This window comes from Antedon bifida, chromosome 9, assembly GCF_963402885.1.
Source record: "Antedon bifida chromosome 9, ecAntBifi1.1, whole genome shotgun sequence".
In the NCBI taxonomy this organism is placed as follows: Eukaryota; Metazoa; Echinodermata; class Crinoidea; order Comatulida; family Antedonidae; genus Antedon; species Antedon bifida.
Window position 1 is genome coordinate 9,146,531 of NC_136234.1, and position 21,429 is coordinate 9,167,959.

At 34.6% G+C, this 21,429-nt stretch overlaps 2 protein-coding genes across 3 annotated transcripts in view; one reads left to right on the forward strand and one right to left on the reverse strand.

The window, feature by feature from the left end:
• LOC144852495 (mitochondrial import inner membrane translocase subunit TIM50-like) overlaps positions 1-18,033 on the forward strand; it is a 35,555-nt gene extending 17,522 nt beyond the window's left edge. The window contains exons 7-9 of one of the 2 annotated variants that reach the window (XM_078710332.1): positions 2,915-3,071; positions 4,794-4,897; positions 17,409-18,033. In XM_078710332.1, coding sequence (XP_078566458.1) covers positions 2,915-3,071; positions 4,794-4,897; positions 17,409-17,507 — 360 coding nt within the window. In that variant the 3' untranslated portion in view covers positions 17,508-18,033. Of the gene's footprint in view, positions 1-2,914; positions 3,072-4,793; positions 4,932-4,969; positions 5,740-17,408 lie in introns of those variants that run through there. The other variant, XM_078710333.1, reaches the window with a different exon arrangement.
• LOC144852273 (uncharacterized) lies at positions 9,101-11,127 on the reverse strand. Its single transcript, XM_078710050.1, has 3 exons — positions 10,986-11,127; positions 9,470-9,624; positions 9,101-9,302 (listed from the first exon to the last, which is right to left on the reverse strand). Exons 1-3 carry the CDS (start codon positions 11,013-11,015, stop codon positions 9,101-9,103), a joined length of 387 nt encoding a protein of 128 aa, XP_078566176.1. The 5' UTR covers positions 11,016-11,127.
• Positions 18,034-21,429: the final 3,396 nt, after the last annotated feature.

A 21,429-nucleotide genomic window follows, 5' to 3' on the forward strand; every position in this document is an offset into this window, starting at 1 on the left:
GAATATTTGTTGTGCCAAACTACTCAGAAAACCCATATTTCTATTCATTCTAATGAGAAACTTTTGCCAAAACTGGTCAAGAAATTGGCCATATGAATATCTCATCAACCACTCGTCAGAAAGTGCGTTTAGAGGTAATATGTTTAAGGTAATATGTGGAACACCTTTGAGGTTGCGGACTTTCGGGCAAAATAGCAAGCATTTGGATTTGGTTTCATTAAAAGTAATATCATGGTCACTGGCAAAACTTTCACAGATTCCAATTAGGCTTTGTAAGCCAGCCACTGAAGGAGCCAAAAGAACCAAGTCATCGGCAAAGCTTAGGCAATTCAGTTTAAGACCGTTAAGTTCACAACCTTCTTTTGACTCAGTCAATTCAACGGATCGGTGTACACATTATAAAGTAATGGGACACGACGCCTCCCTAGCGAACCACATTACTAACTGTGAAAGAATCAGAAACAGAACCACCCACCTGACAACAAATTCCTGATTCCTATTCCATGATCTCAGTATCTTAACTACATGTGAGGGGGTATCCCTGTCAATTAAGGTCTTGAAAAGGGTCCAGTGGTTCACTTTATCAAATGCTTTGCTAGAGTCCAAGAAGCAGCAGTAAACTGTGCTACCATGATTGTTGTAATGCTCGATAATCTGTTTAAGAGCAAAGATACACAGTTCAGTTGAGTGACCAGATTTGAAGGCAAACTAGTTGTCATGGGAGTCCAGTGAATTACCACAAAGGTGTAACATTACAGACTCTAGGAGTTTAGAAGCTACACATGCCAGAGCTATTGGCCGATAATTCCCTTTGTCGGTGATATTTCCTGATTTAGATTTAATTACCAGCACTAGCATGACTTTTGTGAGATTACTTGGAACAAACCCGTGAACAAACATGGCCTTAAAACATACACTTAAAATAATACCAAGTCGCTCAGAAGCGAATTTGAAATGCTCATTGCATAGACTATCATAACCCGCTGCTTTAGCATTGGGCAATTTGTCAATTACTAGCTTAATATTATGGGGTGAAACATCAAATTCACTGTCTGTACAGTTTACATTTACAAAAGTCCTATGTTTAGGTGAGTTAATACTGTTAAATACATCGGAGAAATGTTGACGCCATATGTCACAAATTTCTTTTTCCCCTTTAGCACTACCAATAATGCTGGACTGGGTTTTGGTGTAGCTTGATTTCTTAACCTTACCCCAGAAACTATTATAGTCCTTATCGTCAAAAGACTTGGCCATCGAGTCCGCCCTTAGAATTTCTTCGTTAGATTTACACTTTCTTTACACTGGGCATTTTTTAAATTAGATCTAGTGATTTTCATGTGTTCATAGATGTGACCATATCTGGGTTTACCATACCCACGCCACTTCAAAAAAGCTTCTCGGGCATGTTTATGAAATCATTCCACCCAGGGAAAACATTGACTTCTCGATTTTTACTGGACTTAAAACACCTCTCAGAACTGACTTACAGACAGTCAATAATATTGTCGTATAAATCACTAATATCATTGCAATGGCATTCATCATTTACATGAGGAATCATTAAAAAGTAAACCCTCGCAGTTAAGAGTAAGGTTACTAAGTAAAGATTCAGTTATCTCATTAAATTGTTTATATCCTCCCTCTTAACATTATTCCAGTTAACTTTGTTAATTTTTGAGGATTCACCCATATTTTCACCCTTTTCATTACAATCATCACAAATATCAATGCCTAAATAGTCAAAAGAAATAGGAAAGTGATCAGAACACATAAAATCATAATTAACTATAAAATTACACAACAGAGAATGGGAACTGTGAGTGCTAACCAACTAGTGGTACTGTGAGCATCACTAAAATAAGTAAACGTATCTGAGTAATGACCAAAGTATTCCAAGTCAGATATAACCAAGTTATACTCAGTGAAAAAATCAATCAATTCATTACCAAATTTTTTCTTTGATTCAGAGTTAAAATCACCAACAATTAAGGACTACTTTGTCATTGTCAAACTCTTCAACAATACTTTCGATTTCACCTAAATATTTAGATGTAACTGTGATGTTATTCATTAAAATTATTAGAATTATGTGAATTTTATTTCAATTTTTTTAATATTTTGCTATTTTTTTTGTTTGGGAGATTTGTTACCTATTTGCTACTTTTGTAATAAAAAACATTTTAATGATAAAATATAAATAAGTTAAGTTATAGAATTAAGTATTGGAATATAAAACGGACTTTAAAATCAACACAAAATGTGCACTCACTACCTGTACTCGAAATTAGATGATGAACTTGGACACAAACTTTTTTATCTGATTTTTGTGGAAACACGACTTTGGAATCATTTTGTGTGTGTGTATGCTTTTTTAGTTTTTTTTTTTTTCATTTACATTTTTTACAACTCGCAAAACATGGTCAAATTACTTTATTTTGGGCCTTTTGTAGTGTTTATCCTTAAAATTCAGGAAAGTGACATAGCATATCGTGTGCGGCCCCTCAATAAACATCAGTGTGCAAAATGTGAGCACGTACCGTTCAGTGGTTTTGGAGGAGATATGTAAAATGTGCAAAAATTTAGTAGCATTAATATATAGATAATTGGGAGAGGGTGGGGATGATAAGTCAGTCACCGTAAGCCCACCTCGATGATCTTGGAATATCATCTGATAAACCAGTTACATTGATCGACAGCATTGGTAGATCTGTTCACAATTCTTTACGATAATTCAGTAATAAATACGTACGTGTGCGACATTTCAACTTGTCAACAAATATTCATTTGGTAATGACTAGATGTTGTGGCTAGGAGTAACTTTGCTAGTGGTAGAGCAGCAGTTTCTATTAGAAACTTGGTCTGCAATTTTCAGGTGAAATGAGTGAACAGCTATATATTTATTCTATTGTAGGATCTTTCATGTTTGAACAGAGATCTGTCCAAAGTCATAATGATTGATTGCAATGTAAATGCATTTCAAATACAACCACGTAATGGCGTTGCTCTCAAGAAATGGGATGGAGATGACAGTGACCGTACCCTCTTTGACCTAGCTGTGTTTCTAAGAAGTAAGAATCATTCTTTTATTTTACATACAATCACAATATCTATTTCATACTTACTAATACTTTTCGGTTTGTCTTAACTTTATTTAAATTTCTTCACATTATACATTAATATATACTTTAGAATAAACTTATTAAATTATGTCAAAGGTCAATAACCACACTTCCGGTCAATTTCAAGCAATATTATCTGTTAAACTGAATATAAATGTATATCTTGGGAACAATTTGCTCCTAGTTTTAATTCTCTCCGACCTGCCGTTACTTAGATAGCGAAAAAAGTTCAAAGGTCAAAATTGCTAAAAATGTGGTTTCCGGTCAATTTTACACAAAAAAATTCTGTAAGAGCTAATATAAACATATACATTGTGAACAAAAATTTGCTCACTACGTCCAGTATTTCCAGAGATAATAAGCATGTTTTATGAAAATAGCGGCCATTTTGTTTAATGCTACTTATGCAAAATGCTGACAGCTGTCCAGTAAAACAATTCTTTATTCTGATGGTATCGAGAATCAAAATCCATCAAAAAAAAAACTATAGAAAAGAGAGCTAGCAAACCCACTAGTTATTAAATATATGTTTTTTTTGTATAAGTGGTTTAATTTCTTTTGTAACCAAGGACTTTTTGGGTTTCTGGATTTCCTTGGAACTGATGGGATGCTGTATCTTACTGCACTGTCCAACACGTCTAAGAATCCATTCCAAGAATCGTTAATGTCGCTGGTATTTAAAAAAACTGACCATGGAACCAAATGTAGTAATTTGTTTAGGTAAACCAAAATCACCGTTTGCATATTTTAGAAAGGATCTAGTGTGATGATCACTTTCAACTGGATTTTCTACAACGCAATTTAGAATTTAAAAAAAATTAGGTCAACTAGAGGTTGAGCTCGCTTCACTCTCTCCCACTCTACGAAGTGTAGACAATGGTTCTTGGAATGATAATGACTCGGCTAAAAAGGTTTTATTAGAAGGAGTCTGGCCTGGACGTTTTCGGTTGGTTACCATTATTGAAATGATTCCTAAAACTAATCCTACTACTAACCTGTGTCTTAGATGATTAAGAACATTTTTAAGCATAGTGTTTATTGTTTTGTAGGGTCCTTATAGGATGGAAGTGGGGAGGCGGAGTTAATTTGAGAGAAGTGCTTATTCGAGGGATATGTTTAATTTTTTAGTTTTAATAATATGGTAACATTTATAATCAAATAAAATCCTCTAGTAGATAATGAAAAGTGATAAAAAAGAATAACAAATGCTTGGTAAATTGTAGAAAAAACAGTCCGATGAAATCTACTAAAAATAGTATAATTGTGTTATAAATATAATACAATATTTTACAGAATACAGAATTTTATTGGTCCAAAAATGAAATTTGTTTCGTTGACAAACAAACAATTATAAATATTAAAAGTCATGAATACAAAAATACAAGTGTGATAAAAAGATCTTATAAAAAACATCGAACATGTTTGGTCTTTCCTTGCCTTTTATATTTGTTTTGTCTTCTTTGTATTGTACAGTATATGGCAGAAAATTGAATAAACAAAAAAATAACGGCTGTTTTGCTCGGCTTGTTTATTGTTCTGAAATCATATGTACATACTTAATGCGTTGTCAAAAAATATGGTTACCGGTAAAACTGTCCTTTAATAGCTGTAAAGTTCACATTGTCAAACTGCGTATCTAATGCATTTTTCATTTGTTTTTCTACACTTTAGCTATAGCAACAAGTGGAGTTGATGATGTTAGACCAGTCTTAGATTTCTATAATAAAGAAGATGATCCAATTGAAACATTTAGAAGGAACCAGGCTAGGTTACAGGTAAAATAAGTTTTCAAGATGTCAGTTGCAAATTGTGTAAATATTCTGTGTCTAATATGTGAATGATTTGAGGTGTGTTACTAATGTAGCTAAAGTAAAAAATGCCAGCTAATGTCATAATAACTGTTAATGTAGAACAATCCACCGCTAATATAGTAAAACATCCAGCTTACGTAGAAAGACAAAAATCCTAAGCCTGTTTTCCTGTCGACATAACGTTAAGGCGTCAAATTAAATTTGTTTTATTTTATAATTTAGTTTGACTTACACTCAATCCAACTCGCATTTGGCCAACAAACCATAATGTAAAATAAACAGAGAATTGGTCAGGGACTGCTAAAGTAAACAATATGTAGCCAAAAAAGAAATTAATTTTGTAATTTTCTTAAGGTTGTATTTTTTTTCCCTCCGGTGCATTATGCACTAAAACCATTTAGCTACCCTTTTTTACATAAAGTATGGCTTATAACAAGCTCAACAAACAACAACAAAAAACTGTAATTGTATATTTTGACATTCAAATGTGTATTTGTTGATTTTTTTGTTGTTCTATATTATTTTTATTTCTAAGGGTCCGGTTATGTCTACTGTAATATACCTACAATCTGAAAAGCTAAACATTTTACATGTTTTCAAGCGTTTTTTATTACATCAAAATGTGTACTGGACAAGTCTTTTTATTTCTATAGATTTGTTGACTTTTTTGTTCTATGTTTTCTTTAAAAAGAAAGTATACACAGTACCTGTACTACTCATTGAGATTCAAAAGTGTAAAAATACATGAAAAAAACACTAGACCTAGGTTTTTTTTACCTATTTTAAGGTCACACACTACATTTTATCTAAAATAAATACTATATGGACCTATGGCGATATTTGTTTCCATCTTTAAACGGTTACAATTGTGAAAAATAAGTCGATTCTAATAATATTAGCGGCCCGCTATAAATCCCAACGTGCATCGCACACGGATTGATATTTTCATATTTGATGTGATGCAGCAAAAATACCAGATCTTCCCCAATTTGTAATGGAAAGACAATTAAACAACAACAAGACAATGTCAGGCTAGGCCTATAGCTAGCGTATGATGTTCGTATGTTTGCTCTTTACCAGCTAGGCCTACAAAACTAAGCCTAACTAAGCTAGGCCTAGAAATGTCTACGAGAGAACTATTGACGCGCTCTACTATAGGTAGTGCATTGTTTTTGGTTTTTATCATAATTAACCTTAGAACGAACATTTATTATTTTTACAAAACGTAAAAAATTGCAGGTCTAGTGTCTTCAAAATACTACAATACAATACAAGGAGCCTACTACAATGTACATGCTTTACTTTTTTTTTTGGCTCTGATTTGTTGCAGCATGGTCCACATTTCAAACTTTTATTGCCTTTCTGCAAACATAAATCGCACATTGGTAGGACCGTTTTGAAACGCTTCAACATTTCCTTATTCTTTGTTGCCCCTGTTTGGGCACAGATACCCTTATTGCCATTTACTTTTGTGGCACAATAGTAGGCTCATTCAATGGGTCTTGAACGTGACGTGCAAACACTTGTCTAGCAAGTGCACTGCCTTCTGACGTTATCATGCATCCACAGGTTTTGTCATATTTTTGCTAAATTGATTGGAGTTGCAGCTGCTCTCTAGGAGTTATTTGTTGTGAAGAATAGATACATCGTGGCTTTCCACAGTCACTACACTGAACGGTGTCTCTAACGTTTTGTGCAGTTGTTTTTGATGTACAGCCCTGAAAAAGAATAGAATATTTCTTTATATACTTTAAAATATACCTGTTGTTCTACAGACACTTTCTTAACATCATTAAGTTTTGATGGCATGTGGTCTTCACTAGTCTCCTCACCATATACTTCCTCAAAACTCTTGTAATGTCCAGGGTTTGATGGATCTGGCATAGGGTAAGGCAACCATCTGTGATCATCACATTTTTGTATCTGTAGTATAAAAATTTTAATTTTGTTAATAGATAATAATATACACTGCATTTAATACAGTGATTGTTAAGGAATTGTTGGTATCCAGCCTTTGACATTAGATTTGTTTTTGTAAGCTTGCCTGCCTCTCAGGAAGATCTTCACCTATTTCTGCTGATTTGGCTAGAAATTTCCTCATCAGTTGCAGGCTTTGTTACCTAAAAAAATATTATTGAATTGCCAAACAAATTGGCTTAATATTTGTTACAGATTGAAAGTGAAACAGAACTACATACTGTGAACGGTGTTCCTTTGAGGCATAGTCGGCCAATTCTTTCTTCTGGTGTTGAAACTATCGTCTGAATTCTTCTTCTTCTTTAATTTCTTGATGGCGACGAAGAGCTTCAAGATTCTGGCATTTTTTAATAATAACTTCACCTGATGATGAAAAGCTGGTTGTTGGAACGATTGATTTCTTCCCACAAACTCCAGATGATAAAGCATGTCCTGGTTCTCCATAGTCAATCTTCGCCTTGTCGTCACAAGAAAACAAAACACAATTGTGACGATACAGTACAGCCATTTTCTTCATGTATTTAAACAGTGCATTAAACCAGTGTGCATTTGCATTGTGTGCTCTTAACGGCCATCGTTGTATTGTATACTTAAGGTTTACCTTTCCAACGTATAATATTGAGAAGAATGTGAATGTGAGCTAGGAGGTGCAAATGCATATATAACTGTTGTGTTGGATGGTATAGGACATGTTTCAGAACTCTTTTCTTAAAGATGTATTGTCCCCCAAAATCATGAAAAATAAATATTTTTAAAATCGGACTTTGAATAGGCCATTTTGCAGTTTTAATGAAGTTGTTAACTTCCATAAGAAAAAAAACGGGGGAAAAAAATTATTTCACCTATAAAAAGACAAAATAAACAGTTAAATTACCCAAAAACTCATTGTCTTCCAGACAATTTGACCATGCTTTAAATTACATTTTTCTTCTGTTCTGTTTCGTTCTGTTGCGTTGTGCTCAAGGCAATATGCCATCAGCAAACTTAGGCTGTCTACCGTGGAAATCTGTGTATAGGCCCGGTCACACCTAACCAATAACTATCGGACGTGACTTATCGTTCTCAATCGCGGTCACACTTCAACCGCAATCGTTTCGTTGTGATGACGCCCCCAACGGTTAGAAAAAGTTGTTGTTGTATGTACGTATATACTAATTAAAGTTAAAATTACATGATGGCAGACGACAGCGAAAAAGTACTTCTGATGTATTTGTTATTAAGAAGACAAAAACGTCGACAAAAAAGACGTAGATTGTGGGTACACCCAATCAATGAATCTAGGCCAATGTATGGGGAATTCCATACATTGTTCAGAGAATTGTCTTATCATGACGACAAATTTTATGAATACTTCAGAATGTCAGAGCAACAGTTCTATACTATTTTAGACTTGGTACGAGGTAAAATAAAAAAGGAAGACACCTTCTTTAGAAAGAGTGTAAGTGCAAAGGAAAGGCTAGCAATATGTCTTAGGTAAGTATATAATTCTTAAATATAATAAATAATTGAGCACTAATCATAATTAGTTAGTACTACAGGCCCCTAACTAGCTAGAGCAGGCCTCTCTAGCGCCTAGAGTACAGTAGTACCTACTTTAGTAACAGCCTAGGCCTAGTAGTAGTAGCAGTAGGCCTACTAGTAGTACTACTACAAGACTAGGGTGAGTTACAACTAATTATTATAGACCTAGGCCTAGACTACTACTGATCAGTAACCCCACATTTTCGGCATTAATATTGCTATGAGATTATTTTGTTTATTTTTTTAAATGAAATAAAAGTTAAGTAATAAATACCCAAACAAAGGAGACTCAACACTGATTAATTCAAAATTAAAAAACGTTTATTTTAATTGCCTTCTTTGAAGTATTGCCGGCTAAATTAAAATATTTAAAATAAGAAAATATAGTGTCATCCCGGAAAAATACAAGTTAATTTATTTTTCTTGTCAATGTTGTTAATGTACAAAAACAACATTTTCAACAACCCGAAAGTGTGTGTGGAACAATAATAATAATTAATTTATATACAATTATTTTTATAAAATAAAGTCACATTTAACAATAAAATTCAAAACCTAAAACAAATACTCTATCTCAGCCTCATGGACCAATTTGTGAATTTTAAATCGGATGTCAGCCCTGGTCCTTTCAGGCAGTTTTCTTAAAATTTCAGCCATTGACAAAAAAAATCAATGAATGTCGTCTTTCTTGTTTTCTTCCAGATACTTCAAAATTGATTTGTCAATGTCAACACTATCACTGTCATCTGGTAACTTTCTTTTATTTTGGTGTGGGTTTTGTGTAGATGTGTGTGGCAAGTCTGGAATGTCCTCATCACTAATATGGCTTTTACCTAATAGTTCACTTGGACTATTGAGGTTACTTGAGGTCCTGAAATGAAAAACAATTGTTAATGGTCTACAGACTTATATTACCTTTGATGTGATATACATTTGAACCGCAGGCAAAATGTTCATTTGTTTAGTAAATATATTATGTTGTTTACTATTTATACAGAATTGAATTAATTATTATTATTAACATTAGATTTTACTTACTCTCTGTGTTGGATAAATGGTTTTAAAAAGGACAAGATGTCTTCGAATTTGTACTTCTTTATGTACTTTTTGGCATCTCCACTTTTAGATGCAGCTTTTCGTTTACTGCTGCTGTAAGCATCCCTGATGTTGCCCCATTTCTTGCGTGCCAAGTCTCCTGTAAATATAAAAAAAAGTGTAGTTTTAAAAAAAAGATTGAAAATATAAATATCATGTAAACAGCTACTGTAGTACAACTAATTAATAGTTACAATAAACATTATTTATCTATTTTTTTGTGTTGAAACGTTATACAAATCAACACATTGCATACTGCACAGTACATTTTAAAGTCAAGGAATAAATTAAAATCATTTATCTTTTTTTTTACAGATACTTGGCTACTGGAGACTCGTACAAAACTATTTCTTTTAGTTACAGAGTCGGAAAATCAACCATTGTCATTGTCGAGGATGAGGCATTTCCACTGAAATCAAATATAATGAGACCTTATCCTGGCAGCGAACTTGATGAAAGCAAACGAATATACAACTACAGACTTTCTAGAGCCCGGAGGATAGTGGAAAATGCATTTTGGCATTTTGGCAGCAAGGTGGCATGTCTACCAAAGGCGGATGCAATTACAGCAACACAATGTGGACAAAATAATCAAGGCTATGTGTCTGCACAATTTTTTACAGAAGACGGGTGATATCAATGCACAAGTGCTCAAAGGTCTGCACATCATAATTTAACAGGAAATCATGCCTCAAATGACACAATAGCAGTCAGGCACACATTCAAAGAGTACTTTATGTCACCAGCGAGTGAAGTGCCATGGCGAACGGATGCTTGTTTTGGCAAAGCAGTTTAATTATTCATAATGAAATAAAATAGTAGATGAAATGAGAAACATTCATTATTATTAATTAATAATATTATAATAATGCCTAACAAAAAATAGTTTGTTTTGTCATTAAATATGTTATGTTTAAAATAATTTCATATCATAGTAATATATTTTAGTTTTAAATTAAATTTCAGAGTTGGGAAAAAACATCCTTTTATTATTTTAATATATTTTAAATAATGATATGACTTTGGTAAACTTGAATATATTTGTTAATGTTGTAATTGAATAAAATCTATTGTGAAGATTATTATGTAATATTAATAGGCCTATAGTACTAGGCCTAGTATTGATATTCTATTAATTATTCGAGAATAATAATATATTTGCTAATGTTGTAAATTTAATCAAATCTATTGTGAAGATTATTATGCAATATTACTACTAGTATTTTTAGTATTTTTATTATTTTTCATTTCATAAACCATATTCTGTGGCCTACGCTTACTAGTTAGGCCAAGCTGGTCCACCACATGATATTGGTCCACTGCCCGCCGTAGTCGTACCCGTGGGCGCGCGCTGACTGAAGACTGCGGACTACTGCTGTCTACTCTACAACATAGTACTAGCCTAGACCTACAGCAGACGCGTGCCTAGCCTGGAATAATAGCTGTTAGTTAATCACCTTCCAGTCATTCCAACCCTCTCGCCAATCATATATTATTTTTTTTTTATTTTTTTTTTGTAATCGGCGTGTCCCTTGTCATACAGAACTGTGTTTAGTTGAACGTTCAAAATCAGTGTTTTCAAAACAACGTCTGATGTTGTGTCAGCCATTGCGCGACAGAGGGGAGGAGGAGAGTCGAGTGTGGAGAGAAATTCACTGGTTGATGACGGGTATGACGTACCATCATCTGATTGGCTAAAAACAAAATTATCGGGCGATACAAAAAAAAAAATCGTTATAGAAGCCATTCGACCGATTTGGCTCCCAATGACCATCTCGATTATCGCTCTAGTGTGACCGCCCCCGCTGTTATGCACTATACCGATATTTTTGTATTGATATCGGTCTAAAATATCGGTAAAGTGTGACCTTAAGGGTTGATTCCCATATTTCGCTTTCATAACATCAATCCACAGCCCATTTTCCTGACTATTTTCATGAGTGCTCATTTTTTTGGTACAGGCAAAGGTTGTTTGTGATTTGTAAAAAATAATGTAATGAGTGAATGAGAGCAATGCCGTGTTTATATAATGCACATCAAAGGCCCTTTCTGATTTGGCTTGGGCATATAAACAACTGACAGTTAGATTTGCTTCAACGTGTTCTTAGACTCTAACCGCCAATTCCGAAATAAACTTTAATACTTTATTCTAAATGTTATGAATACCAGAGTATCCACTACTTTAGATGATAATGATGATCTTTGACATTTTGTGGGAAAATAGGTAATTAGTTGGATTGTAACCATTCTTTACTCCCCAGTAACTAAAGTCAGTTGCGGGATGGTTAAATTACATTAAAAAAATGTACAGTATCTATTTTTTCTTAGCTTTTTGCTTATTTTATTTTGTATCTCCAATGAAATCCAGCGACTGATACCCGTATTGTCATTTTTTTCAGTAAATTTCCTTTGGATAAATAAATTAAATAAACCCTAACAATACCTACCGTAAAACACATTATTATGTTGTATGATATATTAGAGGGCTATATTAAATCGGGTGATGATGTTTGGAGAATATAACATCACGTAGGCCTATTATATAAAGTTGTACTGATGATACATTAGTAGCCTCTTTTACTTACTTTTAACAGAATAAATGAGATTGCTTTAAACTTTATTCAGGTTTTTTTAATAGCATTGCAAAAGGCCATATTAAGACTAAAATTGATTTGGTTTTATTAGGTAAAAATCACAGGCCTACTGTGTCACTCGATTAACTCGCGCTGCTTATCAATGCGCCGGAGGGTTGGGGATAGGGGCCCTCAGTTGGGCCCATGGGCCGAAGTAAGCCTACCCTGGAAGTTTTTACATCACGTAACGTATTGCACTTGCTGGGTTTAGGCGTTGTATCATTTGACATACACCAGGTAGCAAGATTTTGAAGGACACTCTGTAGACTGGCTTGAGAAGGATTTACTACCGATGTGATGCTCGCAATTGTAAGGTCGTCTACGTATTTCCATCTATTTTCGGTATCTTCTGCCGCATCATTAACCATTACCGAAAACAGCAAAGGTCTGAGTATGGTACCTTGTGGGACCCCGCATGTTATGGTTTTAGATGTAGACAAAATTCCCATTGATCTCACTTTCTGGCACCTTTCCTGTAGGAAACTGCATACAAAGGAGATAAGTGAGGGCCTTATGTTACATGCGATCAACTTCTTCACCACAATAGTGTGGTTTATATGGTCAAAAGCTTTGGTAAAGTCCACCGTACATACTGTCGCCATTTTACCTGGTTTGTCTAAACCCTTATGAAGGAAGTCAATCAACTGTATAAGATAATGGTTAGTGGAGGCTCCTTTAACATTACCAAACTGTTGGCTGTCAAGTTGATTTGAAAAATCTGATGTAATCCAGCGAGACACAAACCTTTCCAACATACGTGCAAATAGCGGTGTCAAAGATATAGGTCGTATGTCATCTGGTGAACTAGCACTTTTAGATTTTGGTACTGCTGTGATAATAGCTTCTTTCCATATTTTTGGGAAAACGCTCTTTTCCAGGCAGCAATTAAATATATTAGTAAGCGGTAAAGTCAATTCAAGAGCAAACTCTTTAATGATTCTTGCTGGTATGTCAATATCATGAGTAGCCTTGGTAACAGATAGTTTACATAACTCTTGATAGACCTGACCCTCATAAATTACTGGTGGTGCTCTGGAAGGAAGATATGTAGGTAGATGGCTACTATTCAGGGCTGGGATGTGATTGCATACGTCAGCGAAATGCGTGCTCAAGTCCTCAAGTTGCCTGTGAGACTCTGCCGCATCTACTGTAGATATCTTCTTTGGTCCAGACATACCACATAGCGATTTCACTTTCTTATGCCACTGTCCTGGTTTTTGTAACTTTCAATGCTGCTACATGTTTTGTATAGAATTTTCTTTTAGCAATTTTTAGTTGTCTTTTAATCTTTTTTTAAATTCCTATCAAGTTCTTGATCATTACGTTTAAAGGCCAACTCTCTACAATGGATTAGTCGACGAATGTGATTTGTAACCCAAGGTTGATCATTATCTCTCTTTTTAATGGTAACCAGTGGAAAATATTCAGTATATGCCTCTTTCAAGGTATTAGTAAAAATAGAGGCTTTAGTTTCAGGATCCTCCTGTTGCAACACACAATCCCAGGACTCATTTGTAATCCAATGGCCGAAGTCTCTTATTGATGAATTTCGAATAGGTCTGAAGGTAACAATTCGTTTTTTCCGTTGAGGTACTTCCTCCGTTGCCTTGAGGAGTATACATACATGATCGCTCATTCCTAATGGTGGTAACTTCAAGTGGCTGGTGGTATAATTCGCCGAGATCTGTGAAAATCTTGTCAAGGCACACATCTCCACGTGTTGAGAAATTAACAACTTGTGACAAATTAACATGGTCTACTATCATTGACGTATTCAAGTCATTCCAGTCTCCAGTAATCATAAAATGAGCACAAGGCTCCTCCGTACGAATAACGTCAATGGTTGAAATGATGTGGTCAATCAGAATATGGCTTACTGGAGAATGTGGAGGATTATATGCAACGCAAATGTATATATTCCGACTATTACCTATAAGATTTGGTGACCTGTATTTTCTCCAAAGGCATTCAATGTTTTCCGGAACAAAAACTTCTAACTCTGTGGTCTTTAGATTGTCACGAACGAACAATGCAACTCCACCACCTCTGCTACCTCGATCACGTCGGAAACGTGGTAGACTTGGGCCTAGGCTTCCAATCTTAGCTTGTTCAATAATACAAGACTTGGCCTCAAGTAGGCTACCACCACATACCATTGGGCAGGTCATTTTTGTCTCATCAGGCCTAGCAACGTAAACTTGCAACTTACACAATTCCTTAAGTTTAATCAAAAGTACAGCTAATGACAAAGTTCTAGGCAAACAAAACACCCCTTTCCAAGTGGAAAGCAACTATAGAGTCCACAAACTAAGAGAAAAAATAACCATAAAATAAACAAGTAAACAGGAGAAGGCAGCAGCTAGAAAGCGCCCTCAAGACGGTCTTAATTGCAACAAGTGATAATATTCTGTTTCATACAATTGTATTAATTCGGGAATTTGTTTAGATTAGACTGTTAAAACATGGAGGTTTTGTGGTCAAGTAGTCGTATACGTCTCATACACGAGTTGTATACAGATCATTTAGGAGTCGTATACGAGTAATATACGGCTGTATACGGGTCATATACGAGCCGTATACTGATCGTATACGGCCGTATACTGCAATTAACTTCCTGTTATATTTCCTGTCTTTCGTATACATTTGTATATGAAACGATGCGATATATGAAACATAGGTTGTTTTTTTGCAAAGGGTTAACTACAAAATTAAAGCATAATCTATACATATGTAATAAAAAAAAACTTTAAATACTAAAATTGCTCTTAAATACTTCTAAATTCATTAATTTTGGCGTAAATCCAGAGTTTACAAGATTGGTAGAGGAAGGTCCTTTTACCTTGTAAATTTGTCCATGTTGGAGTAACTAGGGTATTTGATGATTGACTACATGTGTTTTTATGATGAGTGGTGTGCATAAATTGAAACTGGGTTGATAGATATGAAGGAGCAATATCTTTTAAACATTAAAAAACTAGCATCAACAATTGCTCATCACATTTGTCTGTAAGTTTCTTCCATTAATTCATTCATGGTAATGTCAGCAAATAAAAGTAACCTAGCAAGTCGATTTAGTAGTATTTGAAGTGAGTTAATATTATTATTACAATTATACCAAACAGAACTACAATAGTCAAAACAAGGAATTACTATTGCATTTGCAAGTAGGCAATATCGAATTCTTCGAATTATGCTTATACGTTTGTTTGCAAAACTTTGTTCCGAAGACTATAAATTTAGTCTTTTTAGTGTTAAGGGTTAGTTTGGAAATAATATTTACATTAACATCAATATCCCTTTGAAGGCTAACAGAGTCAGATGAAGAAAATAAAAATGTAGTATCATCGTCATACATTGAACATTTACAAGATAAACTATCTGGTAGTGAATTAACATATACTAGAGGGTGAGCTCGCTTCGCTTGCTCTCCCTCTAGGAAGTGTAGACGATGGTTGTCGGAATGATAATGACTCAGGTAAAAAAGCTTTTATGTTTTCGGTCGGTTACCATTATTGAAATGCTTGATGTTTGTAGAAACTAAACCTACTCTGTTTTACAGTGTCTTAGGTGATTTTAAAGTATAGTGTTTATTGTTTGGTAGGGTCCTTGTAGGGCGGAGGTGGGGAGGTGGAGTTCATTTGAGGGAGGTGCTTATTCGAGAGATACGTTTAATTTTTAGTCTTAATAATATGGTAACATTTATAATAAAATAAAATCCTCTAAAGTCTAACAGATATATCAAGTGGTAAAAAAGATTAACAAATGCTTGGTAAATTGTAGATAACAGTTTGATTATTATTCTAAGTGATGTTTTATTACAGAAATTACTTCAACCGCGTACAGTTAAAAGTCTAACGATGAAATCAGAAATTTTGTTTTAAACCCTTTATAATATCTTCCTAAGATAGAAATATAGAACAATATCGTAATAGTGAGAATTAAATAATAATCAAATCTACGTTTCGCGGTACATCTTGAGATAGATCTGGTAGGTATCCAAGACGGAGATTTGTCGCAAAGTTTTTCCATTGTGCTCGCCTATGTCTGAATTAACCATAATTTATATATAGATAATAAAGAAGACAGGCCCAAGTATGAAGCCTTGAGGGACCCCAACATTTATTGATTTGGGTACATATAAAGAGGATTTGATCTTTACAATTTGCGATCTATTAGTAAAATTGTTGGCAAGAGAATTGCCAATAGATAAAATAGGTAAAATAACTATTAAATTGATTTGTTGTTTATTTGTCAGAAGTTGTGAAACCACTTCCAGTTTTAACAGAATGGACAGAGGTTTTATTTTTAGGGATTATTTTTTTTATGGTATTCCATAGTTTTTGGAATTGTTTTTGTTTAATAATATACTGCTATGTATTTTATTATTATTATTTGCAATAGAGGAGTTATTTCATTAATATGATGATCTTAACTAAAATTTGTAGTAGGGCTGTAGCTTGCTTGAATTCCAATCCCAAGGTCCAGGGTTCAATCCTGACATAGAGCCTGTTCGGACTTCACAATTTACACATGTAATGGTCGCGTGTGGTGTAAGTTTTGAGATAAACCGGCTGTTTCAAAAACCCAACTCATGAGGTGAATTTTTCAATTACACCTTAAACTTCAAATAAATTTATAATAGACAATATATTTAGACGTGTATATGTATAAACAAACATTATATACAAAATATATGAAATTCAAAAACATACATAGGTTATGTTATTGGATGAAGGATGATTTTATTAGGGTTCATTTTGGAAATATCCTATGGAAAATATATACTTTAATAAAATAAGAAAATAAATCAAATTAAAACTTATAATGATACTTATAAAAGAATATTTATTGTACAGTATACCATAACAGAGATAAAGAACATATAGTACACATAATAATATTTACATTAAACTCATAGGACAATTCTAGAATTAACATTTTTAATCATTTTTTGATCAATCATAGTTCCTCTACAGTTTCTTTTTCTTAAGAAATCTTTATCATTTCTTTATTTATATTAAGTTATTAAAATTATTATTTTTATTATCTCAACTTTACAAAATGTTTCAAGGTGAATTGCCTAAATGAATATTTTACACTCAATGAAAACAAATTGTTAGCCTTTTGTGACAACAAAATACAGATGTCTAATTAATTTAACAATATCTGGCTAATGCTGATGGCAGTGTCAATGGTGTGCAGAAATATAACATTTTTTTTATTGTTAAAAATATCTGTTTTGATTTTAGGAGGAGCAAGAACAGTTAGTGAGATACAATGCAGAGAAAAAAGAAAAACCTCCAATAGCAAGTAGCTGGAAGCCTGCATTCTTTGGATCTCGAAGATAGACACAGAACTAGACAATAATATATTCTGGCATACATACTGTATTCATATGAATTGAATATTCTATTTTAAACCAAAACTCAATCCACTATTCTGCAGTTCTTGTGATTGTAAGCAAGAAGTAATTAAAGATGTATGTCCCTTGAAACACAAAAAATGAAGGTAAAAATATTCTAAATTTACATTGGCCATATCAAAGTAATATTAAAGTTGTTCACTTTAAGTCGAAAATTCGAGCCAAAACCAACAAGTTTACGTGATTAACAGGTAAATTAATTTGATTACATTTCGTCTCGAAAATCGCCGCAAGTGAAAGTAAACAAAGATTTCAAACCACTAGTATGTATTATGCATGATGCTAATTAGGATTGTTTACAACTCGTCACGGTTGAGAAGGTATTTTCACACAGATCGCAAGGAAGTTTTATGATTATGCATACAGAGTAGCCAAACCAGCGCGTTACATTATGAGATATGTTTTGATCAAAAACTTTGAACAAAAAAACGTCTGTATTTCAGTTAAATGAATTTTTTTTCGACTAATTTTTGGTGAAAGTTAATAACTATTATGATACTTCAAAATGACCCACTTTTTTCCGAAATCTTTATTTTTTATTTTTTTGGAATTAGTCAAAGGGACAATACATCTTTAAAATATGCTTGATCAATGACATTGTGTAATGTATGGATTTTAAATATTCTGTCATGATCCAGTATCAAGAGCATAGATTTGTGCTCAAGAGGCCTGTTATCAACAGTTTACTTTTAAAATGGAAGTGCAAATAATATCAAAGAATAAAGTTCAGGTATACAGTATATATAAACAGTTTTTGTCAGGCTGTATGTACATAAAAATTGTGGTCTATTCATATTCTCTATTTTGGACACAACTAGCACTTCCCCATTCTGGACAGAAATTTCCCCATTTTTTGACAAATCGGATTTCTCTATATTGGACAGCTTCCCTATTTTGGACACAGCTAGCACTTCCCCATTCTGGACAGAAATTTCCCCATTTTGGACAAATCGGATTTCTCTATGTTGGACAGCTTCCCTATTTTGGAAACAGCACTTCCCCATTTTGGACACAAATTTTCCCATTTTGGACAAATCGGATTTCTCTATTTTGGACAGCTTCCCTATTTTGGACACAGAACTTCCCCATTCTGGAAAGAAATTTCCCCAATTTTGACAAATCGGATTTCTCTATATTGGACAGCTTCCCTATTTTGGACATATCACTTCCCCATTCTGGAGAGAAATTTTCCCATTTTGGACAAAATTCACCAACTCTCCAGCCCCCCCCCCCCCCCCCCCTGCGAAATAAACTCTGGCCCAAATGCAAATGAGAGCAAAAATGATTCATGCTCAAGTTTTCCTTGCTTGTACTGCCAAAATCCTTGTACGTGGAGCCAAGAAGCAGTTCAATGCGATAAATGCCAAGGATGAACTGCATGGGCATGAACACTGTTAATTATGAAGTTCTTGCTAATTTCAACATTTCATGGACTTGTTGCAATTGTGGAATGCCCAATTTTTCCACATCATTATTCTCACAATGGACCATTGAGATGTCAAATAGTTCTTCTAGTCTAGTTAGGTTAGTTTGGTTAGGTGGAGATTTTAACCTAGGTGATATAGACTGGGAGAGCCAAACCATTAGACCAGGAAATGATCCAAGAAATGTCTGTCACCAACTAATTGACCTAACTTCAGATTTCAACTCAAGAGCAGCAGGTTATGTATCCTACTCGACAGAATAGGATTTTGGATTTATTCTTCACAAATAACTCTACCCTAGTCGATAGTTCCAATGTAATACCGGGATGTAGTGATCACGACGGAATTGCAGTAATCACCATGAACTTGAAACCAAAACTAAATGCCCAGAAAAGTTTATTTGTATCATAAGGCAAACATGATCGAACTCAAACAGGACATGAAAAACTTCAGTAACAATTTTGTAGAAACTATCACCCAGCAAAATGACACCAGGAGTGATGTTATTCGTGTGGAGGATTTGTGGAAACAATTTAAAGCCAAGTTGTTTGAATTGGACAAACATATACTAACTAAAATGTCTGGGAAAACAAACCAACCACCGTGGATAAACAATAAAATTAAGAGAATGCTACGGCTCAAACAGAAAGCCTACAACAAAGCCAGAAAAACTGGCAATGTAGCAGACTGGGACAAATTTAAAACAAGGCCAACAGCCATAAGTCGCGTGCTCTCAGAAAAAATGAACTTTCAAAAAGTAATGTACTTTAAAACTTTTCTGTACATCAAAACAGTTCAAAAAGTACAGAAAAGCGATAAAACGCATAGTGATACCGGACCGACAGACAGACAGACCGACCGACCGACATAGTGAACTATTGAGTCGCGTCCACGCGACTAAAAATATACGGACACACACCTTTAAAATAACAAGATCTGCTCACAGGAGACATATCCGTGAATTTTGCTTGGAATAAAAAAAACCAGTTTTAGTCTTTCGTAAAAAGCTTAAAGAAAGACTCCTCTGGCATACCATCACAAAAGCGGAACTACTAAATTCCCAGTTCACATCTGGGAGGATTTAACATCTATCCCCCAAGTTGAGCCCTGTAAACACACACCTATTCCTGATATTACTGTTGGTACGGCATTGAAAAATTACTCAAATGACTCACACCAAATAAAGCTCCAGGAAATTAGCATAAACATCACCCCAATTTTCAAAAAGGGGAGAGAACTAAACCCAACAATTATAGGCCAGTATTGCTTACTTTGGTGTGCTGTAAGTTGCTTGAACACGTGGTCCACATTATGGACTATTTTGATGAACACCATACTCTCACCGATCAACAACACGGATTTAGGAGCAAGCATTCGTGTGAAACGCAACTTATCCAAACTGTACATGATCTCACCTTTGCACAAAATAGCCAACACCAGACCGATGTTGTAGCACATCAGCATTTACTTCTGAAATTATCACATTATGGAATCTGCGGCAAACTTAATCATTGGATTTCTACATTTCTTGTAAACCGATCACAGCGAGTAATTGTAGGCGGCGAGCACGCCAAATGGGCCAATGTTTTGTCTGGAGTACCACAAGGGGCGGTTTTAGGTCCGCTTTTGTTCCTCATTTATATAAACGATCTACCAAATGGAATAAACTGTACCACCATTTATTCGCGGACGACTGCGTCTTGTATAACAAAATTAAAACAAAAAATGATTCAAAATTACTGCAGCAAGATCTCGACACTCTGTCAATATGGCAGAGAAAATGGCAGATGTCCTTCAATGTAAACAAATGCTTTCTCCTCAGAATTGCGGCATCAAAAAATCCAATTGTAATACAGTCAGGAAATTGGATCTTTCAAGAGACTCACATCCACACCTATTTAGGTGTTGACATTGCTCACAATCTGAAATGGAACACACACATTGACAGAATAGTTAGTACAGCCAATAAAACTCTCGGTTTTGTTCGCCGAAACCTAAGTTTCTGTAATAAGGACACTAAAGCAACTGCATACACTGCACTTGTAAGGCCAACCTTGGAATATTGTTCCGGGGTCTGGGGCCCCTTCACCACTCAGACAAAAAATTGGTAAAATTCAACGGCGAGCAGCCAGAATGGTCCATAACAACTATGACTGGCAACAGAGCGTAACAGAACTAATGAAAAATCTGAATTGGGAACCACTTTCCCTAAGGCGAAAAACATCACGTCTTGTTACTTTACATAAAGCCATTGGGGCCATCTGGCTCTGCCACTCCATTCCTATCTGGCGCCGGCTCAAAGGCAAACCCGTCGATCTTCAACCAGTAAATCATTCATCTAACACCAAACACGCACTGATACCTACAAGTTCTCATATGTGCCGAGAACAACTAGGGACTGGAACGAACTACCTCCAAATATAC